The 21,646-nt window shown below is 46.4% G+C and overlaps 1 protein-coding gene across 3 annotated transcripts; it reads right to left on the reverse strand.

Moving 5' to 3' along the window:
• Nucleotides 1-783: 783 nt before the first annotated feature.
• Nucleotides 784-5,286, reverse strand: nme2a (NME/NM23 nucleoside diphosphate kinase 2a). Of its 3 annotated transcripts, none has more exons than XM_064952896.1 (5): nt 5,195-5,286; nt 2,751-2,923; nt 1,735-1,836; nt 1,334-1,446; nt 784-1,086 (listed from the first exon to the last, which is right to left on the reverse strand). In XM_064952896.1, exons 2-5 carry the CDS (start codon nt 2,874-2,876, stop codon nt 972-974), a joined length of 456 nt encoding a protein of 151 aa, XP_064808968.1. In that variant the 5' UTR covers nt 2,877-2,923; nt 5,195-5,286; the 3' UTR covers nt 784-971. The 3 variants fall into 3 exon arrangements, with proteins under 3 accessions (XP_064808968.1, XP_064808967.1, XP_064808966.1); XM_064952895.1 differs by lacking the exon at nt 5,195-5,286 and adding an exon at nt 3,674-3,807; XM_064952894.1 differs by lacking the exon at nt 5,195-5,286 and having other exon boundaries at nt 2,751-3,138.
• Nucleotides 5,287-21,646: the final 16,360 nt, after the last annotated feature.

Here is a 21,646-nt window from a genome sequence, read left to right on the forward strand (position 1 = left end):
ATTAATCACGCCAGAGAACGCGTTTCCACAGCTCCTGAGGCGGTGAGCTTTACACCACTCCAGCCCACGCTTGGCATTGCGCATGGTGATCTTAGGCTTGTGTGCGGCTGCTAACGATTGTAACCCCGATGTCACTTCCCCTATGCAGTGGACCCAGAGTCCTGCAATGAGACTGACTACAGAGATCCGCCAGGCTCAGGTGATTCCAGTGCTCCACACCACATGCACGTCTGATAGACATCTTGGGTCAAATCTTCCCCAGTGACACAGGTACTATTCTAAGCATACAGTATGTGTGTGATACCTCCTTTGAGCCTTTGTGTCATCCCAGGTCCCATCCCAGGTCCATCATTAGGTTGACCGTTTACTCACCTGAGCAAGGTAGCAGATCCACAGTTAATCCCAACCTAGGTTTATGGCGCCGGCTAATCCCGCTTAATGTTGGCAGTGACCTGGCCAGGCCTGCTAATGTTTGAACTGTCAATGTGGCCAGCAGGACTGAGGCCCACAGGACAGTGATGCACCAATGAACCCTATCAACCTACTGTAGGCCATGTCAGATCAAGAGCAGTTCACTGGGTGGCTGTTGAAAGAAAAGGGTTTTCATGATGCGAGGTAGATGAAATAAAATCCCTGCTTTCCACAAAACACAGTTGGAAGTTTCCCTGAACCATGAAGGAATGAGCAAGAAATCCAGAATCCTCCAACCAGGATTTCTGGAAAACCTAGGAATTTCATTAAGGTTATCAGATCTTGGCAACCCCTAGCAACAAGAAAAAAAGATGGTTGTGAGTTTTTTTTTATTGGAAAGCTCAGTTGAACAAAACAGGCAGTCAAACACATTTACCATAGTAAATGGTCTTCAGTCGCCAGCTAGAGTAGGATGAAGTTGTCTCTGATCTAAGGCCAGTTTTACATTCCCCCTCCTAGTCCTAATGGTTAGGGTTTGTGGATGGTAAACTGATCCTAGATCAGTAGAGCCAGCTGGTAGAGCAGCTAGTGTAGCTGCAAAGCTCCTCAGGTTTGAACCACAGGTTGATCTCTGTGTTGGCACTCTCTATTGAGTCACTGCCATGGATGATGTTCCTGAAAACAACAAGGGAAGAAAGATGGAGACTTAACGATGGGTTAATTAGTGTCTCTGGATAGAGTTTAGCAAGTACTGGACTTGTCCAAGTGATGTCAATGATCAAAAAAGCAGAGGTTTTAAAATATCAACACATGTTTACTTAATAAATGCTTTTGTGTGTTATCTGTTTGTGTGTGTGTAATTAAACGCGGCTTTCTTTTCTTGTTGTATCATGTGCAGTGGTGTGGCGCGATGAATTTTCACCTGCCCACTTGGATGCAGTAGTCCCCTCGGATGGTGCCGGGTTTGGAGTCTGCAGGGTTGGTCTCTCCCAGCATCACTCTGCCCGTCTTCACCACGTTGAACCCTTCCCACACCTGGCACCCACACACAGATGGATAACACTGTACTATCCAAGTACGCTTTATGATCTTCCATTTCGATGCACAGCGGTCAAATACATTTCAAAATACGAATACTAATGTGAATATGTTCAAGCCTGGCGGCTCAAAGCTATAATCTGACAGTGGTACAGGTAGTGAACGCATGCACGGTGAAATGGTATTAGAAGCGTTACAGTGTGCAGGCTTTTCTGTGTTCTTGCAGGGGAAACTTGACCAATTGCACCACTTATCAATGAACACAACAAGGAAAGTCTCTCCTACCATGGCAACCACTGGTCCTGAGGTCATGTAGCTGACGAGGCCTGGGAAGAAGGGTCTGTCCTCCAGGTCAGCGTAGTGCTCCCTCAGCAGAGACTCCGGGGCCTGGGTTAGTCAGACACGACATAACACAACAGGTAGTCAGAACCATCAATAAACAATCAATAATCCACCATAACCATAGACACACAAGAAGCAGATCACAGCAGAATACAGCGGGCCATGTTGGAACACCAGTGGTAGAATAGCAGAAGGAAAGCAGTGGAGGCTGCTGAGGTGAGGACGGTTCATTATAAATGGCTGGAACGGAGCTAATGGAATGCTATCGAACCCCTGGAAACCATGTGTTTGATACCATTCCACCGATTCCGCTCCAGCCATTACCACGAGCCCATCCTCCCCAATTAAGGCGCCACCAACCTCCTGTGGAGTAAAAGAATCCTGTAACAGTCATGTTGCAACAAAACAAGGGTTTCGTAAAGCTATAGCCTAAATCTGGATACACTCTGCTATAGTGCATATAGCATCAATCACATGAAGTCACTAGGTAACCGTTGAGTGCATGTGTTTAACCTTTAAACAGCCCATTGCAAACAGTGACTATAACCGGTGGGCACTTCTGATCCCTGGGTTCGTAGGTCACAAGGCAGCCCTCTTTGGCCACAGACCAACGAAGACAGGATCAGGAGACCTATGCTAAACATACATGTGGTCAAGAAAAGCCAGGAAGCTAATCTGCTCACTAGGAACTACCTCAAGGACTAGATGAGGTCCTACTGCACTGTATGTCCAAACAATGTGTATTGTATGCCCAAACAATGTGTATTGGCAGTTATTGCTTAGACGATTTGTGTGCTTATTTAAAAAAGCAGTCAGATTGCCTGATTACATACTGTTATACAGGCCTGCCATTCAGTCCTACTTATTGGCTATACCATTTTGTCTGGTAATGCGCTGAAAGTGCATAGGACTACAGCCTACATATAAAGTAACAGATTCCAGTAAGTAGAATGACGTACCTGGACAAATTTCATCCCCACCATTTTGAAGCCCTTTAGCTCAAATCGCTTGATGATTTCGCCAACAAGCCTCCTCTGAACTCCATCTGGCTTGATGGCAATGAAAGTCCGCTCCTCGTTCGACATGGCGCTACGAGGACAGGAGATAAGGAGTAGAGAGAAGAGGGAGAAGGCTACACAGTGACAGAGGAGAGTGTGATATGAGACAGACAGAGAGGGAAGGAGGGGGTTAAGAGATTGAGGGGATGGAAGAGAGAGAGGATAGAAAAGAGAGAGAGAGGCGAATTCCACCAACTGTAAGAAAACGTTACGCACATTTGGCACATTCAGCTTGGGGTCGCGGTGCCGAGGCCCCCGACTCCCATCATGGGACAATCTCATGGACGGAGCCAATGACACCGTGCACACTGGACCCCCTTAGCAAGGTAACCCCGCTGCCTTCGCATTTGAAGCCTGACAACTGTCATGCTCCGTGGCGTCTTTGACCAGCTGCCAGAAGGTAATCTACCTAATCACCAGCATCAAAATCACCTTAGTGGATGATTTGTTCCAACACATTTCCTAACAACACTGAGCAAATAAAATGTAATAAATTATCACAGCACTAAATGTTTATTCACAAAATACTGCTAGGATAATATCTCGAGTGGTGAACATGTGCTTCTCCAGGTAAAACTACGCAGAAAATCACTCACCAAAATGAAATGCATTCACACCAGATTGCCATAGGAGAGAGTATAGGCTGGGCTCTACTACAAATAGCCTATAACATGTTTCCCGAGATATTAAACGACTAAATATCCCAAATAAAAATTAAACAAGGTTCCAACTAGGTCTATCCCAGTAAGATATAGACATATAATATCAGTTAAATAGGTCACAAACAGGTAGACTATACTATAGCTACAATAGCTTTACTATACCTTGACAACTGATCCTCCGGGTTAGTAACTGACAGGGAGCTGGGCAGGTTATTTTTGCTAATGCGGTGCTTTCAGTAATCCCACTGCAGATTGCAGGAGCGCTACTGGGTTTTACACATGGAGGCGCCCACTGGGCAAAAACTGGTTGAATCAACATTGTTTCCACATCATGCAAAAAAGCAATGTGATGACGTTGAATCAACATGGATTTGCAAAAGATCATCAACGTAAGGGAGACTGAAAAGATTTGGCATGGGTCCCCAGATCCTCAAAAAGTTCTACAGCTGCACCATCGAGAGCATCCTGACCGGTTGCATCACCGCCTGGTACGGCAACTGTTTAGCATCTGACCATAAGGCGCTACAGAGGATAATGCATATGGTCCAATACATCACTGGGGCCAAGCTTCCTGCCATCCAGGACCTATAGACTAGGCGGTGTCAGAGGAAGGACCCAAACATTTTCTGCTGAACAATTAATCAAATGTCCATTGACGACCCCACCCTTTGTATTTACACTGCTGCTACACGCTGTTTCTTATCTAAGCATTGTCACTTCACCCCTACCTACATGTACAAATTACCTCGACTAACCTGTAGTTAGTGTTCATTCTTCATTCAGTATTGTTGTCATTATTAGAAATATATATATACATAAAAATCAGCCGATTAATCGGTATCAGCTTTTTTGGGGTCCTCCGATAATCGGTATCATCATTGAAAAATCATAACCGGTCGACCTCTAATACATACAGTAAGGCCAATATTACAAATAGACTTACATAATGCAGCGACCCTGGTTTATAAACGCAGATATTGACTCTGCCACATAAGCATGCTTTAGTGGCCCAGTATATGGCTAGAAGGTTGTGGTTTCGAGCCGCTCTCCCTGCCTGTTTCATTAAGTTGGTGTCAGAAGTGGTAGTGATGTAATGAAACAAGGCAAGGATTCCTGCCTGCTTCATGGTAGAATTGCAGGAAATTAGCTTTAAAAATGCAACATTTTCTCTCAGCAAATTTCTGCAGGCCCACCCACCAACTAATTACTGGCTATGCTTCTGCAATGAGTGATTATACTGAAATAATAATAATGTCCATAACCACTGTGGACACAAACAGTACTATTAACAGGGCTAAACAAGCAGGCTGGTACATACAGGCTTCAATTAGCAAAATAGCGCACGCGCCTGCAAGCGCAACCACACTGCCATGAGGCAAAGGCATGCACACTAGCATGATAGCATATTACACTTAATTGTAGCACTAACAAAGCAATGCCGCTGCATTTGCATGTAACCACATAATGTCACAACTAAGTAATAACCATTAGCTAATATTCATGAGGCAAACAATGTGAGCAAATAGTAGGCCTATACAAACATCAAAGAGAAGCCATATCAGGCGAACAGCTAGTCTAGCAATCTACCATTACTCAACAGATAAAGGTGAAATGAACACCACTAATGGCAATTAACACTCGGGCTTTCAATAGAATTACGATATAACCTCAAACAACACTCACTAGTATCTGAACGCACACAAAACAGTTGTAGAAAAGTTGGGAGCCACTCTTCAGATGGTCACCCTCACTCAGTAAGCGATCTCACCAAAGATTTTTTATAACAAAACCTCAAGGAGTGAGATGCGTGAACAGCTAAACTGTGATTGGCTGGGATCAAATTAACCATATAATGGATAAAAGAGTAAACTGCATGAGTGGCGAGCAGTGTTCCCCTCATGTGTATCAGGTATAAAATAACCATGGCTAGAGAGTGTCAACGAATACAGCAAAGAGATGCTGTTTTTATGAGTGTGTTCATGCTTAAGTTCCTTCTCAGCATTGTCAACACTTTTATAAGGCATAACATGGGTGTTCTTCCTATTTCCACTCGGCTCTACAACAAACACTGCAGCAGTAATGAGTAGGAAAGTGTATCTAGGCTTGCATTGTTGTTATTATTAGCGGCTTGGGTCTTTTTTAATATCAAGGAATATTTCACTTTCTCTGTTCATAGGAGTAACAACTGAAGTTTGTACATGAGGCAGAAATAATGAGATGCGACTCGAGTTTTGCAATCAGCTGGAAGGTGGTGTCCCCTTTTGGTCAGTGTTAGTGCAGAAAAGGGAGAGCTGAGGGATGTTGAGAGACCAACCCTCAGCCCTAATCTATGGATTTCACATGACTGAGAATACAGATAAGCATCTGTTGGTCACATATACTTAAAAGAAAATGGGCCTCACAATGGATCTCAGGATTTCGCACGGCATTTCTGTGCATTCAAATTGCCATCAATAAAATTCAATTGTGTTTGTTGTCGGTAGCTTATGTCTGCCCATACCATAAACCCACCGCCACCATGGGGCACTCTGTTCACAACATTGACATCAGCAAATCGCTCGCCCACATGACGCCATCCATGTGGTCTGCGGTTGTGAGGCCAGTTGGACATACTGCCAAATTCTCTAAAACGACATTGGAGGCAGCTTATGGTAGAGAGATGAACATTCAATTCTCTGGCAACAGTACTGGTGGACATTCCTGCAGTCAGCATGACAATTGCACGCTCCCTCAAAACTTGAGACATCTGTGGCATTGTGTTGTGTGACAAAACATTGTATTGTTCCCAGCACAAAGTGCACCTGTGTAATTGTAACAGTATAACTTTAAACCGTCCCCTCGCCCATACCCGGGCCCCTCTGCACAAATCAACAACTGACACCCACGAAGCATCGTTACCCATCGCTCCACAAAAGCCGCGGCCCTTGCAGAGCAAGGGGAACGACTACTTCAAGGTCTCAGAGCAAGTGACGTCACCGAATGAAACGCTATTAAGCGCGCACCGCTAACTAAGCTAGCCGTTTCACATTCGTTACATAATGATCATGTTGTTTATTCAGCTTCCTGAAATGCCACAGCTGTCACGTGGATGGATTATTTTGGCAAGGAAGAAATGTTTTTTAAACAAATTTGTACACAAAATTTGAAAGAAATAAGCTTATTGTGCCTATGGAACATTTCTGGGATCTTTTATTTCAGTTCATGAAACATGGGACCAACACTTTACATGTTGCGTTTATATTTTTGATTAGTGTAATAGGCTAAATGTTTGACTCAATCTGTATAATGTTTTTACTATAGACTACACATTGGTGAATTAACTTGAGTCAAAGATAATTGGGTGAAAATTTTGCGTGGAATTTAATAAAAAAATGTACTCTCAGGCAAGGAAAATAAACAAAAACTGAGTTGGGAAAGAGGTAGCCTACTACAGACAGTAGAGTCTATGTGTACAAAGCATACGTGTAATGACCTGTTGGGATTGGCATAGTTTGGTTATCACTCACAATGAAGGATGTGTCACCATGCAGCAACAACACTGCAGACACCAGACTAGTATGCTAAACCGGTTTGCCTGCTAGGCTACACCGACAGCCTCATTGCATTTTGGTATGCCAGAAGTACATTCACGGCTTCGAACACACCCACTGCCGCCTTGCATTTCGGTACACCAGAATTATAATAATTTCCAAAGAAATGCTGCCGTTTGCCTTGCAGCAGAGCAGAGGCAGTTGCAGTGCGTTCTGTGTGGGGCATATGTTGGATTTATCGAATATATGCGTCAAACTGTATGAGTAGACGGCTTGACAGAAATGGTAGCAGAAGGTGAATGTTGAACTTTTGTTGCATACATATCCAGATGATGCTGCTTACCATTGTGCGCAAAGATGCTATAGCAGTTGCAGTAGGTGACTGACAAAACAGCCATAGTTGCTAAGGAAGGGGGGGCAGGAGGTGGGTGGTTTGATGGAGAGATGTTGGATGGGTGGGATTGAGGGAATGAGATGGGAGGTTAGGGGTGGAGGCTCACTTCTTGCTTCCAAAGTAAAATGATCAATACTTTGCACCTACACTACATAAAAAGTGACCGTTTTTTATCCTACTAACAATCAATATACATGCAAAAACACAGGTATTGGAACACAAAATTCTGAAAATCAACCTGCAATTGAGCATACTGGGAAATATGATAATGATGGGTGAGGTTTTGGGTGGTTTTGAGCTAACATTAATTTGTAATTTTAATCAACAAGGTTGTTCAAATTCAGCTCACTTCGAGCAGAGTTTGGTGATTCAACATACAATTTTAAGGCAACCAGCTGCAATAGGATTCTGAGTCGGCGCACAATTTGAGCATATAGCTGAACCAACATACAGTGTAGCCTTCCAAAGACAAACATGAATTTGTAAAACGACTCAACAAGTAATATGCATTCAGCTAACTGTAAGGAATTTTGTTGAGTAAACAAACGTTCACGCATTAACTAAATTTCTCTTCTCTTTTCTCTGTGTACATGAATGATGTCACTCTTGCTGCTGGTGATTCTCTGATCCACCTCTACGCAGACGACACCATTCTGTATACTTCTGGCCCTTCTTTGGACACTGTGTTAACTAACCTCCAGACGAGCTTCAATGCCATACAACTCTTCTTCCGTGGCCTTCAACTGCTCTTAAACGCAAGTAAAACTAAATACATGCTCTTCAACCGATTGCTGCCCACACCTGCCCTCCCGTCCAGCATCACTACTCTGGACGGTTCTGACTTAGAATGTGGACAACTACAAATACCTAGGTGTCTGGTAAGACTGTAAACTCTCCTTCCAGAATCACATTAAGCATCTCCAATCCAAAATTAAATCTAGAATTGGCTTCCTATTTTGCAACAAAGCATCCTTCACTCATGCTGCCAAACATACCCTCGTAAAACTAACTAGCCTACCGGTCCTTGACTTCGGCGATGTCATTTACAAAATTGTCTCCAACACTCTACTCAGCAAATTGGATGCAGTCTATCACAGTGCCATCTGTTTTGTCACCAAAGCCCCATATACTACCCACCACTGCGACCTGTACGCTCCCGTTGGCTGGCCCTCGCTTCATATTCGTCGCCAAACACACTGCTCCAGGTCATCTATAAGTCTTTGCTAGGTAAAGCCCCGCCTTATCTCAGCTCACTGGTCACCATAGCAGCACCCACCCGTAGCACGCACTCCAGCAGGTATATTTCACTGGTCACCCCCAAAGCCAATTCCTCCTTTGGCTGCCTTTCCTTCCAGTTCTCTGCTGCCAATGACTGGAATGAACTGCAAAAATAACTGAAGCTGAAGACTCAGATCTCCCTCACTAGCTTTAAGCACCAGCTGTCAGAGCAGCTCACAGTTCACTGCACATAGCTCATCTGTAAATAACCCATCCAACTACCTCATCCTCATACTGTTATTCATTTGATTTATTTTTGTCACACCCTGACCATAGTTTGCTTTGTATGTTTCTATGTTTTGGTTGGTCAGGGTGTGATCTGAGTGGGCATTCTATGTTGGATGTCTTATTTGTCTATTTCTATGTCTGGCCTGATATGGTTCTCAATCAGAGGCAGGTGTTAGTCATTGTCTCTGATTGGGAACCATATTTAGGTAGCCTGGGTTTCACTGTGTGTTTGTGGGTGATTGTTCCTGTCTCTGTGTTTTCACCAGATAGGACTGTTTAGGTTTTCACACATTCATCATTTTGTCAGTTATTTCATGTCTAGTTCCTTTTTATTAAAGAACATGAATAACCACCACGCTGCATTTTGGTCTGCTTCTCCTTCGACGGAAGAAAACCCTTACAGAATCACCCACCACAACAGGACCAAGCGGCGTGACAACAGGCAACAGCAACAGCGGCGCAATGAGGAATGGACATGGGAGGATGTTTTGGATGGCAAGGGTTGCTACACATGGGAGGAAATACTGGCTGGAAGAGATCGCCTCCCATGGGAACAGGTGGAGGCACTTAGGAGAGCAGAGGCAGCCGGAGAGAGGAGCCGGCGTTATGAGGGAACACGGTTGGCAAGGAAGCCTGGGAGTCAGCCCCAAAAATTTCTTGGGGGGCTCACTGGGAGTATGGTGATGCTAGGTAGGAGACCTACGCCAACTTCCTGTGGTTACCGGGGGTCTGGAGAGACCGGGCAGGCACCGTGTTATGCTGAGGTGAGCACGGTGTCCCCAGTGCGGGTGCATAGCCCGGTGCGGTATATTCCAGCTCCGCGTATCGGCCGGGCTAGTTTGGGTGTCGAGCCAAATGCCATGAAGCCGGCTCTACGCATCTGGTCCCCAGTGCGTCTCCTTGGGCCGGCTTACATGGCACCAGCCTTGTGCACGTTGTCCAACTCTTTCACACCAGTGTAATGTTCTTTAGGGAAGGAGATGAGGAGAGGATGCCACATTAGACTATTGAGATGCACCCATTAGCATTCCATCAGACTCCCCCAACCAGGTTTGTGATCTGGGCCCATATCCACAAAGTGTCTCTGAGTAGGAGTGCTGAACTACACTGTAAAAAATATTTAAAAAAACAATTGCTTAATCAGTGTTATTCTGTGAGTTGGGTGGACTTCAGAAGGACAATAATTTTTATTTAGCAAAATTGTAACGGTTTTCTGTATGCGAAGGAGAAGCGGACCAAAATGCAGCGTGGTGGTTATTCATGTTCTTTAATAAAGGAACTCGACATGAAATAACTAACAACATAATAAATGTGTGAAAACCTAAACAGTCCTATCTGGTGAAAACACAGAGACAGGAACAATCACCCACAAACACACAGTGAAACCCAGGCTACCTAAATATGGTTCCCAATCAGAGACAATGACTAACACCTGCCTCTGATTGAGAACCATATCAGGCCAGACATAGAAATAGACAAACAAGACATCCAACATAGAATGCCCACTCAGATCACACCCTGACCAACCAAAACATAGAAACATACAAAGCAAACTATGGTCAGGGTTTGACAGTACCCCCCCAAGGTGCGGACTCCGGCTGCAAAACCTGAACCTATCGGGGAGGGTCTGGGTGGGCATCTGTCCGCGGTGGCGGCTCTGGTGCTGGACGTGGCCCCCACTTCACCGTAGTCTTAGTCCCCCACCTTGTCCGCTTCCGTGGCCTCCTATCCACGTCGACCCTACTTAATGACACTGGACTGAGGGGCAGCTCGGGACAGAGGGGCAGCTCGGGACAGAGGGGCAGCTCGGGACAGAGGGGCAGCTTGGGACAGAGGGGCTCTTCAGACTTCGGCAGCGCTGGACAGGTGGGAGACTCCGGCAGCAGCGCCGGACAGGCGGGAGACTCCGGCAGCACAGGAGAGGAGGAAGGCTCTGGCAGATCCTGGCTGGCTGGCGGTTCTGGCAGATCCTGGCTGACTGGAGGATCTGGAAGAGTCTGGCTGACTGGCGGTTCTGGCAGATCCTGGCTGACTAGCGGATCTGGAAGAGTCTGGCTGACTGGCGGATCCTGGCTGACTGGCGGATCTGGAAGATCCTGGCTGACTGGCGGATCTGGAAGAGTCTGGCTGACTGGCGGATCTGGAAGAGTCTGGCTGACTGGCGGATCTGGAAGAGTCTGGCAGACTGGCGGTTCTGGAAGAGTCTGGCTGACTGGCAGATCTGGAAGAGTCTGGCTGACTGGCGGATCCTGGCTGACTGGCAGATCTGGAAGATCCTGGCTGACTGGCAGATCTGGAAGAGTCTGGCTGACTGGCGGATCTGGAAGAGTCTGGCAGACTGGCGGATCTGGAAGAGTCTGGCTGACTGGCAGATCTGGAAGAGTCTGGCTGACTAGCGGATCCTGGCTGACTGGCGGATCTGGAAGATCCTGGCTGACTGGCAGATCTGGAAGAGTCTGGCTGACTGGCGGATCTGGAAGAGTCTGGCAGACTGGCGGATCTGGAAGAGTCTGGCTGACTGGCGGATCTGGAAGAGTCTGGCTGACTGGCGGATCTGGAAGAGTCTGGCTCACTGGCGGATCTGGAAGAGTCTGGCTGACTGGCGGATCCTGGCAGACTGACGGCTCTGGCTGCTCCATGCTGACTGGCAGCTCTGGCTGCTCCATGCAGACTGGCAGCTCTGGCTGCTCCATGCAGACTGGCAGCTCTGGCTGCTCCATGCAGACTGGCAGCTCTGGCTGCTCCATGCAGACTGGCAGCTCTGGCTGCTCCATGCAGACTGGCAGCTCTGGCTGCGCTGAACAGGCAGGAGACTCCAGCAGCGCTGTAGAGGAGGAAGGCTCTGGCAGCGCTAAACAGGCGGGAGACTCCGGCAGCGCAGGAGAGGAGGAAGGCTCTGGCAGCGCTGGAGAGGCGAGGCGCACTGTAGGCCTGATGCGTGGTGCTGGCACTGCTGGTACTGGGCCGAGGATACTGTCACGAACCGGCTCAAAGCCCGTAACAAAGGGAGACAACGTGGAGATAAGGAGTAGCAATGTATATATATTTATTAAATAAGTAACTAAGTATAATATACAATGGTGTGTGTAATCAGTAATCAGCAGTGTAAGTGAGTGTTTTGCATGCATGAATGTGATAATGCAGGTTGGTGAAAGGTGCCAAAGCAAATAAACAAAAGACCACCAAGAACCACAACACAATCTACAATGGTGTCTGCATGGAGAGAGTCTCCTCCATGAATGTAGAGGAGGTCTATTTATCCTGGGCCACACCTGGCCCAGGTGTTTCCCATGTAGCTGACGACCCTCCCCAACTCCGCCCACCGGCATCCTAATAAGGAAACAAGAACAAACAGAATACAGCAGACGGAGTGGGAGGGTCGTCACATTCCCCCCATAAAACCGGGGACCAACAAGGACCCCGGAAGAAAATACCAGCCTCTAAGTTCCAAATTGACACAGCTTCTGCACCACAAATTGATGAGGGTCTATGTGTTCACCCTAGCCAACCTCCTCCACAGACCTCAGCAACCTTCACACAGGAAGCAACATTTAAGAGGAAAGAAGAACACAAGACCAGGCGGGAGCAGACAGGACAGAGAGAACATGACAATACGTAACAATGGTCAGTCACGTAAACATTTAGGAACAGGGCGCCCGAGAGAGAGCATCAGCAATCACGTTTTCAGTTCCCCGGATGTGGCGCACATCGAGATGGAATGATTGTAAAAATAAACACCATCTCATTATCCTCTGGTTTGGACACATCATGGACCTCAAAAAAGTGAGGGGGTTATGGTCGGTGTAGACCACAATAGGTACTACCCCCGACCCGACATACACTTCGAAGTGTTGTAGCGCCCAAATGAGTGCTAGCGCTTCCTTTTCAATAACTGAATAATTCAACTGATAATCGTTAAACTTTTTAGAAAAGAAACTAACAGGCCTCTCAATCCCAGACACATCTGCTTGCAGCAAAACTGCACCTGCCCCCACATGACTAGCATCCACCTGCAAGGTAAATGACAAATCCATGCGAGGAGCAGCCAGCACCGGAGTTGAGGTAAGCAACCTCTTTACATCTTCAAAAGCGTGTTGACAACGAGTAGACCACACATAAACAGCCTTAGCTTTCAGCAGATCTGTCAAGGGAGCGACCACAGTGGAGAAGTTACTACAAAAACTACGGTAATAACCAATCATGCCCAAGAAACGCATTAGTTCCTTTTTAGTAGTTGGTGGTGGAAAAGCATCAATAGCCACCACTTTAGCCCGAACAGGACGCACTTCCCCCTGCCCAACCACTTTTCCAAGGTATGTAACGGTCGCCTGAGCAAACTCACATTTAGCCAGATTGATTGTGAGGCGACCCGCAGCCAGACGTTCGAACAAGGCTTGAATACGGGACAGATGTTCTTCCCAAGTATCTGCATATATCACTACATCGTCCAAATAAACAGCGCACCCGGTCAGACCGGCGACAACCCTGTTCATAAGTCGCTGAAAAGTGGCAGGTGCATTGCGCAAAGCGAAACTCATAACCGAATACGAGTACAGACCAAAGGGTGTAATAAAGGCAGAGATTTCACGTGCCCTACTCGTCAGTGGCACCTGCCAATAGCCTTTTAACAGGTCAAATTTGCTCACAAACTTAGCTGCACCGACTTGATCAACACAGTCCTCCATTCGAGGAAGAGGAAATGAATCTGGCTTTGTGACACTATTTACCTTACGGTAGTCCGTACAAAATCGGTTTGTTCCATCCGGTTTACTGACCAAGATACAGGGAGAAGCCCAACTGGAGAAAGAAGGCTCTGCTATCTTACTCTCCAGCATGTACTTGACCTCAGCATCCAGACAACGTAGTTTCTCTGAAGAAACTCTATAGAACCGCTGACGAATGGGGTCAGCACCTCCAATGTCAATATCATGTTCTATTAAGTTTGTACGTGTAGGTGTATCTGAAAATAAACCTGGAAAGCTCTGAATCAGACCAACCATCTCTTCACGCCCATCATCAGGTAGGTGAGTGAGAAGACTGTCTAAAATATCCAGTGTTTCTGAATTTTTTAATCTACCCTGCAATATACAATCGTCAGGACCAGGAACATCTTCCTCCTCATGCCCAGATCTAGCACGACAAGAACCCAAGGAAACAACTGTATCAGCCAAAAGAACAGGTTTACCGTGCTCTGTAGAATCCCACTGTTCAGTCTCAGAGGAACGTGCATAATAGGGTTTTAACAGATTTACATGGCACAGCTGGTGTGCTTTCCTCCGTTTTGGAGTGGCAACTAGATAATTTTGCTCAGTGTACTGGCGCACCACTGTATATGGACCTTGAAACTTAGCTTGTAAAGGAGAACCAACAATTGGCAGCAGAGCAAGAACCTGGTCACCTGGACTAAAGTGACGAGGCTCAGTTCGGCGATCAAATATGCCCTTCATCCTCTCCTGTGCAGATGATAACTTCTCTTTAGCCATTTCACCAGCGGCGTACAGCCGTCGCCGGAAATCACACACATACGATAATAGGGACTGAGGAGGCTCGGGAGACTTCCAGTCATCCTGGAGAACGGATAAAAGTCCACGCACCCTATGTCCAAACACAAGGTCATTTGGACTGAAACCTGTGCTCTCCTGTGAAACTTCCCTAGCAGCTAACAGTAACCAAGGCAACCCCTCCTCCCAATCCTTATCCATCTCAGTACAATAAGCTCTCAACAAAGACTTAAGAGTTTGATGGAAACGTTCCAGTGCTCCTTGACTTTGCGCGTGATAGGCGCTAGACAAATTGTGTTTAATATGGAGCTGTTGAAGAACCTGACTAAACAGATTAGAGGTGAAATTAGAGCCTTGATCACTCTGAATGACCTTAGGGATTCCAAACAATGAGAGAAACTGAGTTAAAGCTTTTAACACAGATTTAGTCGTGATAGATCGAAGAGGATAGGCAGCAGGAAACCTAGTGGTCTGACACATCACAGTGAACAGGTAACTGCTACCCTTTTTAGAACGAGGCAGAGGACCCACACAGTCAATAATCAGATACTCAAAAGGTTGGCTAAGTACAGGAATAGGAAACAATGGAACTGGTTTAATAGCTTGATTAGGCTTACCAGTTAATTGACAGGTGTGACAAGTTTTGATAAAATCAGAAACATCCCTCTTTAATCTAGGCCAAAAGAAATGTCTTAATATGCGATTGTAGGTTTTCCTCACCCCCATATGTCCAGCAACGTCGCTGTGAGAAGTTTCCAACACCAACTCACGAAGCTTAACTGGTACAACAACCTGACTAATTGCGTCCCCTAGAAAACAACTATCATGAGACACCCACTTTCTCATCAGGACATCCTCTTGGAGAAAATAGCCATGGGCGACATCTCCCAACTGTTCCACAGGCACAATTTGGTCACGCAACTCTTCTAACGTGGGGTCATTCCGTTGTGCATTGATTAGATCTGAGCGGGTTACAGATAACGGGATAACAGGGAAAACAGTGACATACTTTGTATTATTATCATTAGTCGGAGCAGTGACCAGTTCGCCACGACCCATAGAACGTGTCACTGCACACGCAGAGAACACCTCTGGGAAACTCTGTACACTCTCATCAGGAATCCCAACAAATGACGGCTTAGTGGAAACCACTAGAGATGGAAACACGACAGGCCATACACGCTCACCAGCCAAGTTATTCCCAAGGATCACGTCGATACCCTCAATAGGCAACGAAGGACGCACCCCCATAACAACTTCACCCTTCACCAGCCCACAATCCAACATCAGTTTATGCAATGGAACTGACAGAGTGTTCAAACCTATTCCCCTAATTAGAACACTATTCCCTGAATCAGTCTCAGCAGAAAAGGGTAACACAGACTCCAACACAAATGATTCAGAGGCTCCTGTGTCTCTCAGGATCTTCACTGCCACTAGGTCTTTACTTCCTAACATAGACACAAAACCTTCCGTAATGAAAGGTAAATAGTCTGGATCAATATGGACTTTCACATTCTCTTGGGCCTGAGGAAATGAGTCATGGGTGAACTGATGTGGAACAGGTGCAGCTAACGCGGTAGGCTTAGATTTAGCGTAAGCACCCTTTGCCTTGAGAAGTGGACATTCGTTTTTCCAATGACCTGAACCTTGACAGTAGTGACACTCCTGCCCAAAGTCAGCTTTACCATGGGAGTCAGGCTCAACCCGAGTTGGATAGAACTCTGCCCGTGAACCAAAGTATCTCGGTGAGCGAAGCCCAAATCTATCCGAACGCCCCCACTCTTTCCGAATACGGGGCTCTGCAAAGACACTTTTGTGAGTCAACACATACTCGTCCGCCAAAACCGCAGCTTCAGCAACATTCTTTACTTTCTGTTCGTTAATATACATGGCAATACGATCAGGAATTGTGTCTTTAAATTGCTCTAACATAATCAGATCACACAGCCCTTGGAAAGTCACAACTGCAGAGGCAGAACACCAGCGATTAAACTGTAAAGATAATTGTCGCGCAAACTCAACATGAGTCTGCTTATCATCCCTTTTTAAAGTCCTAAATCGTTGGCGGTAAGCCTCAGGGACCAATTCATAAATCTGTAACACAGCTGTTTTAACTTTATCATAACTGGCACTGTCATGTACACTAAGAGCTGAATATGCTTCCTGCGCCTTACCAGTCAGCACACACTGCAACATTAAAGTGCGGTCAGAATCAGGCCAACTCCTAGCGTCAGCAACCCGCTCAAACAACGAAAAGAATGTCTCGGGGTCCCTTTCATTAAACTGAGGCAATAACCGTAAGTTCCCAACAATATCAAATGTCTCTGGGGCACGACCAAAAACGGAACTACCCCTAGGTAAATCTGGGTCACCTTCCCAAAACAAACTCTCCCCTGAGATCTTTCCTTCCCTAACCAACTCTATACGTTCTTGTTGCAACTTGAGCTTTGCACGCTCCATATCTTGTTTAAATGCCAATTCCTTTTCATATTTTATACGATCATGCTCTAGCTTCTCACGATCATGCTCCAGCTGTAACAGAAGCAGTTCTTTCTGCTGTTCAAAAAGAAGGCTACTAGGACTAACCAATGGAATGGCCATTGTAACATTACTGGGAGACGACCAATCCTCAGCAGAGGCTGGCCCAGTGGTAACTTCAAGAATACCACTCTCCATCAGATTGGCCTTCAATATCAACCTAATAGAATTTTTAGACGTTTATCACTAATCTCAACCTTGTAGTGTTCCGCGACCTTCAACAGCTGTTCTTTAGTACCTAAATCTAACAATCCCTCCGATGGAGAGCGAATGAACTCATCTACATAAGACGCCATGACGCTCTTCCCTTCTGCTGAGCAAACCAGACTACAACCCGAGAATTGACAATCACCCTGAGCACCACAGAAGAGAGATGAGATATGGAGCTTCCCCAAAACCTACAATAACTCAACCCTAGTCTTCGTGCAGATTTGCGGTGGGAATTTACGCACTGTAGCCCGCTGGCAAGGAAAAACTCCCCAGCATGCTGGTAAATTCCACCAAGCTACGGATGTGCCCCGAGACAACTGCTCAGTCCACAGACACCACACAAAAATAACAAACATTAACCATGCCCAACATATTCCAAAAAATGAAACACGTCGCTAAACCTATCAGGGGAAAAAGGCTATAGCTCCAGGTAGCAAGTTCCACTACCCTACCCAAATCTCCCACTGAGGTACACAGCCGATTACTCACCTCAGACTGACGTCCCAACAGAAAGTAGAACAAGAGTTCAGGCTAAGCAGGGCCTGGAAACTAACCATTATACTCTCTCCAACACAGCACACAAACAAAATAACAAAGGCAACCAATACTGGGCCTATCACACGCAAACAAAATATGCAAACCAAACACGTACCTCCACGGCCTCCCAAACCAATAGTTCAAAAGATCCCGGATGAGCCCCCACTTGTCACGAACCGGCTCAAAGCCCGTAACAAAGGGAGACAACGTGGAGATAAGGAGTAGCAATGTATATATATTTATTAAATAAGTAACTAAGTATAATATACAATGGTGTGTGTAATCAGTAATCAGCAGTGTAAGTGAGTGTTTTGCATGCATGAATGTGATAATGCAGGTTGGTGAAAGGTGCCAAAGCAAATAAACAAAAGACCACCAAGAACCACAACACAATCTACAATGGTGTCTGCATGGAGAGAGTCTCCTCCATGAATGTAGAGGAGGTCTATTTATCCTGGGCCACACCTGGCCCAGGTGTTTCCCATGTAGCTGACGACCCTCCCCAACTCCGCCCACCGGCATCCTAATAAGGAAACAAGAACAAACAGAATACAGCAGACGGAGTGGGAGGGTCGTCACAATACGCACAGGAAGCCTGGTGCGGGGAGCTGCCACCGGAGGGCTGGTGTGGGGAGGTGGAACAGGGTAGACCGGACCGTGCAGGCGCACTGGAGCTCTTGAGCACCGAGCCTGCCCAACCTTACCTGGTTGAATACTCCCGGTCGCTCTGCCAGTGCGGTGAGGTGGAATAGCCCGCACTGGGCTATGCAGGCAAACCGGGGACAATGTGCACAAGGCTGGTGCCATGTAAGCCGGCCCAAGGAGACGCACTGGGGACCAGATGCATAGAGCCGGCTTCATGGCATTTGGCTCGACACCCAATCTAGCCCGGCCGATACGCGGAGCTGGAATATACCACACCGGGCTATGCACCCGCACTGGGGACACCGTGCTCACCTCAGCATAACACGGTGCCTGCCCGGTCTCTCCAGACCCCCGGTAACCACAGGAAGTTGGCGTAGGTCTCCTACCTAGCATCGCAATACTCCCTGTGAGCCCCCCCAAGAAATTTTTGGGGCTGACTCCCGGGCTTCCTTGCCAACCGTGTTCCCTCATAACGCCGGCTCCTCTCTCCGGCTGCCTCTGCTCTCCTAAGTGCCTCCACCTGTTCCCATGGGAGGCGATCTCTTCCAGCCAGTATTTCTTCCCATGTGTAGCAACCCTTGCCATCCAAAACATCCTCCCATGTCCATTCCTCATTCCTCACCTGTCCAACTGTAACTTAAAAATCATTCTGTGAAAATGGACTGAGAATTTTAGAGCAACTCCCCTGAACCTTTTTAGTATGAAAACATTTGAAATCTTAACCCTGACTCAAATCTCCCTCTGAGATAGAATCTACTTCATCCCAGAGCTTTTGGCCCGTGTCCCAGTCAGTGTTTACTACTAAGACCAGTCTCTTTCTGCAAGCTGGCTGACCATTACACAAGGAAAGCAGCTTCTGCAGACAGAAGTATTTGTAGAGAAGCTCCCTGTTTATTAGTGTGAGCATTAACCGGGTAGAGGAAGTGTGGTTCTACAGAAACACGGGGTGATGCTTCACTGGTTGTTTACACACACGCACACACACACGCACACGCACACGCACACACACACACACACACACACACACACACACACACACACACACACACACACACACACACACACACACACACACACACACACACACACACACAAACACACACACACACGGAAGTCTCACTAGTCACTGTCTTGTCTTCCCTCCTATCTCCATGCATTCCTAAACCATGATTCATCATTCATCACCCTTTCAGCTTCTCCTCTTCTATGTGCTCCCTCTCTCTCAACTCAGTGTGTCTAATGGAATAACAAGCACTAGCTTGCCAGGCCTGCCACACGAGCTGAACAGCAAACCAGCAGCCAGAACCTCTCCAAGCCTTTCCCTTCCCTCTCCTCCCCAATCCACAGCGCTCATCGAATGGATAGCTAATTCCTTCTTCTAATTTCCTGACTCTGCTGCCTGGATGACTGGTAGACCCAGTCCTATTTTTACCAGGGTTTAAGACCAGGATTAGGAGCCTCGGCAGCCAAGTGGTACTGTTTAATACCCATGTTTTAATATGGAGCTATTCCGGAGTGGCTGTTGATCGTAAACGTTATTCACTCAACTCCTGAAATCTGGTTAGGCTGCTCTGTGTGTGTGTGCATGCAGATTGTAGTTCTGTTGTATGGGGCTACTATAACGTTCCTCTGGGGAGGTGGAGTAGACAGACTAGGTGGTATAGTAATTGTACTTAAGTGTGTGTCAGCTTAGGGGTTTTATAGCCGTGTCTCTGTATGTTTCTTTGAGAATGTGGTGCGCTGTGTGTAAGCAGGGAGTTGTTTGTGTTGTAATAGCTTGTAATGGTGTGTGATCATTCTATACTGCAGCAGAGGCATCACCATTCATAATGGGAAGGGTGAAAATGGCACAGATTCACCCAGAGAGAAATGTATAGATATTGAGTTGTCAAGGGAAAAGGTTGGCCTAATAGTAGTTGCAGATCGGCTGGAAGGCAGGGTTGGGCTCAATTCACAATTTTGGAATTGACTCCCATTCAACTCATGAGTTTAAATTCTAATTGAATTTGCCACAACCCACAGGATGTACAATTTAAGTTTGAGTGACAGGAAATATTTAATTCAGTGCAATTCAAAGAAATTCCATAGAATTTCCATGGAATCTGACCGGTCACACTTCCAGATACCAAAAAATATATCACTTTTTCTATAAAACAATGTTCATATATTATTTTAACCTTTGTGCTTAGATGCTTACAATAGCCAATTACATTTCCACCAACAATTTCATTTGTTTGGCTTCTTTTTGAAGGCCCCAGGATCAACTGGTTAAATGAATGCATTCTGGGAAGTATAGTATTTTCCCCATATTGAACAAAATGTAAATGATTAATGAAATACACATAGTGTACAAAATATTAGAAACACCTTCCTAATATTGAGTTGCACCCCCTTTTGCCCTCAGAACAGCCTCAATTTGTTGGGTCATGGACTACAAGGTGTCGAAAGCGTTCCACATGGATGCTGGCCCATGTTGACTCCAATGCTTCCCACAGTCGTGGCAAGTTGGCTGGATGTCCTTTAGGTGGAGGACCATTCTTTAAAAAAAATGGTTGTTGTAATTTTCACCCCCTTTCTCTCCCCAATTTCGTAATTACGATCTTGTCTCATTGCTGCAACTCCACAATGGGCACTGGAGAGGCGAAGGTCGAGTCATGCGTCCTTCGAAACATGACCCGCCAAGCATCGCTTCTTAACACCTGCACGCTTAACCCGGAAGCCAACTGCACCAATGTGTTGAAGAAAACACTGTTCAACTGACAACCAGAGTCAGCCTGCAGGTGCCCGGCCCACCACAAGGAGTCACTAGAGTGCAATGAGACAAGTAAAGCCACCACAGCTGGGCCAATTGTGCGCCGCCCTATGGGACTCCCGATCACAGCTGGTTGTGACACAGCCAGGGATCAAACCTCAGGCTGTAGTGATGCTGCAACACTGCGATGCAGTGCCTCAATAAGCTGATTAAACGTTATGATCATTACACAGGTGCACCTTGTGCTGGGGACAATTAAAAGCCACTTTAAAATGTGCAGTTTCATCACACAAGACAATGCCACAGATGTCTCAAATTTTGAGGGAGCGTGCAATTGGCATGCTGGCTGCAGGAATGTCCACCAGAGCTGTTGCCAGAGAATTTGATGTTCATTTCTGTATCTTAAGCTTCCTCCAACATGGTTTTAGAGAATTTGGCAGTATGTCCAACCGACCTCACAACAGCAGACCACGTGTAACCACGCCAGCCCAGAACCTGTGAGGGGATGCTGAGGAGTAT

Source organism: Oncorhynchus masou, chromosome 31 (assembly GCF_036934945.1).
Source record: "Oncorhynchus masou masou isolate Uvic2021 chromosome 31, UVic_Omas_1.1, whole genome shotgun sequence".
NCBI classification, from domain to species: domain Eukaryota; kingdom Metazoa; phylum Chordata; class Actinopteri; order Salmoniformes; family Salmonidae; genus Oncorhynchus; species Oncorhynchus masou.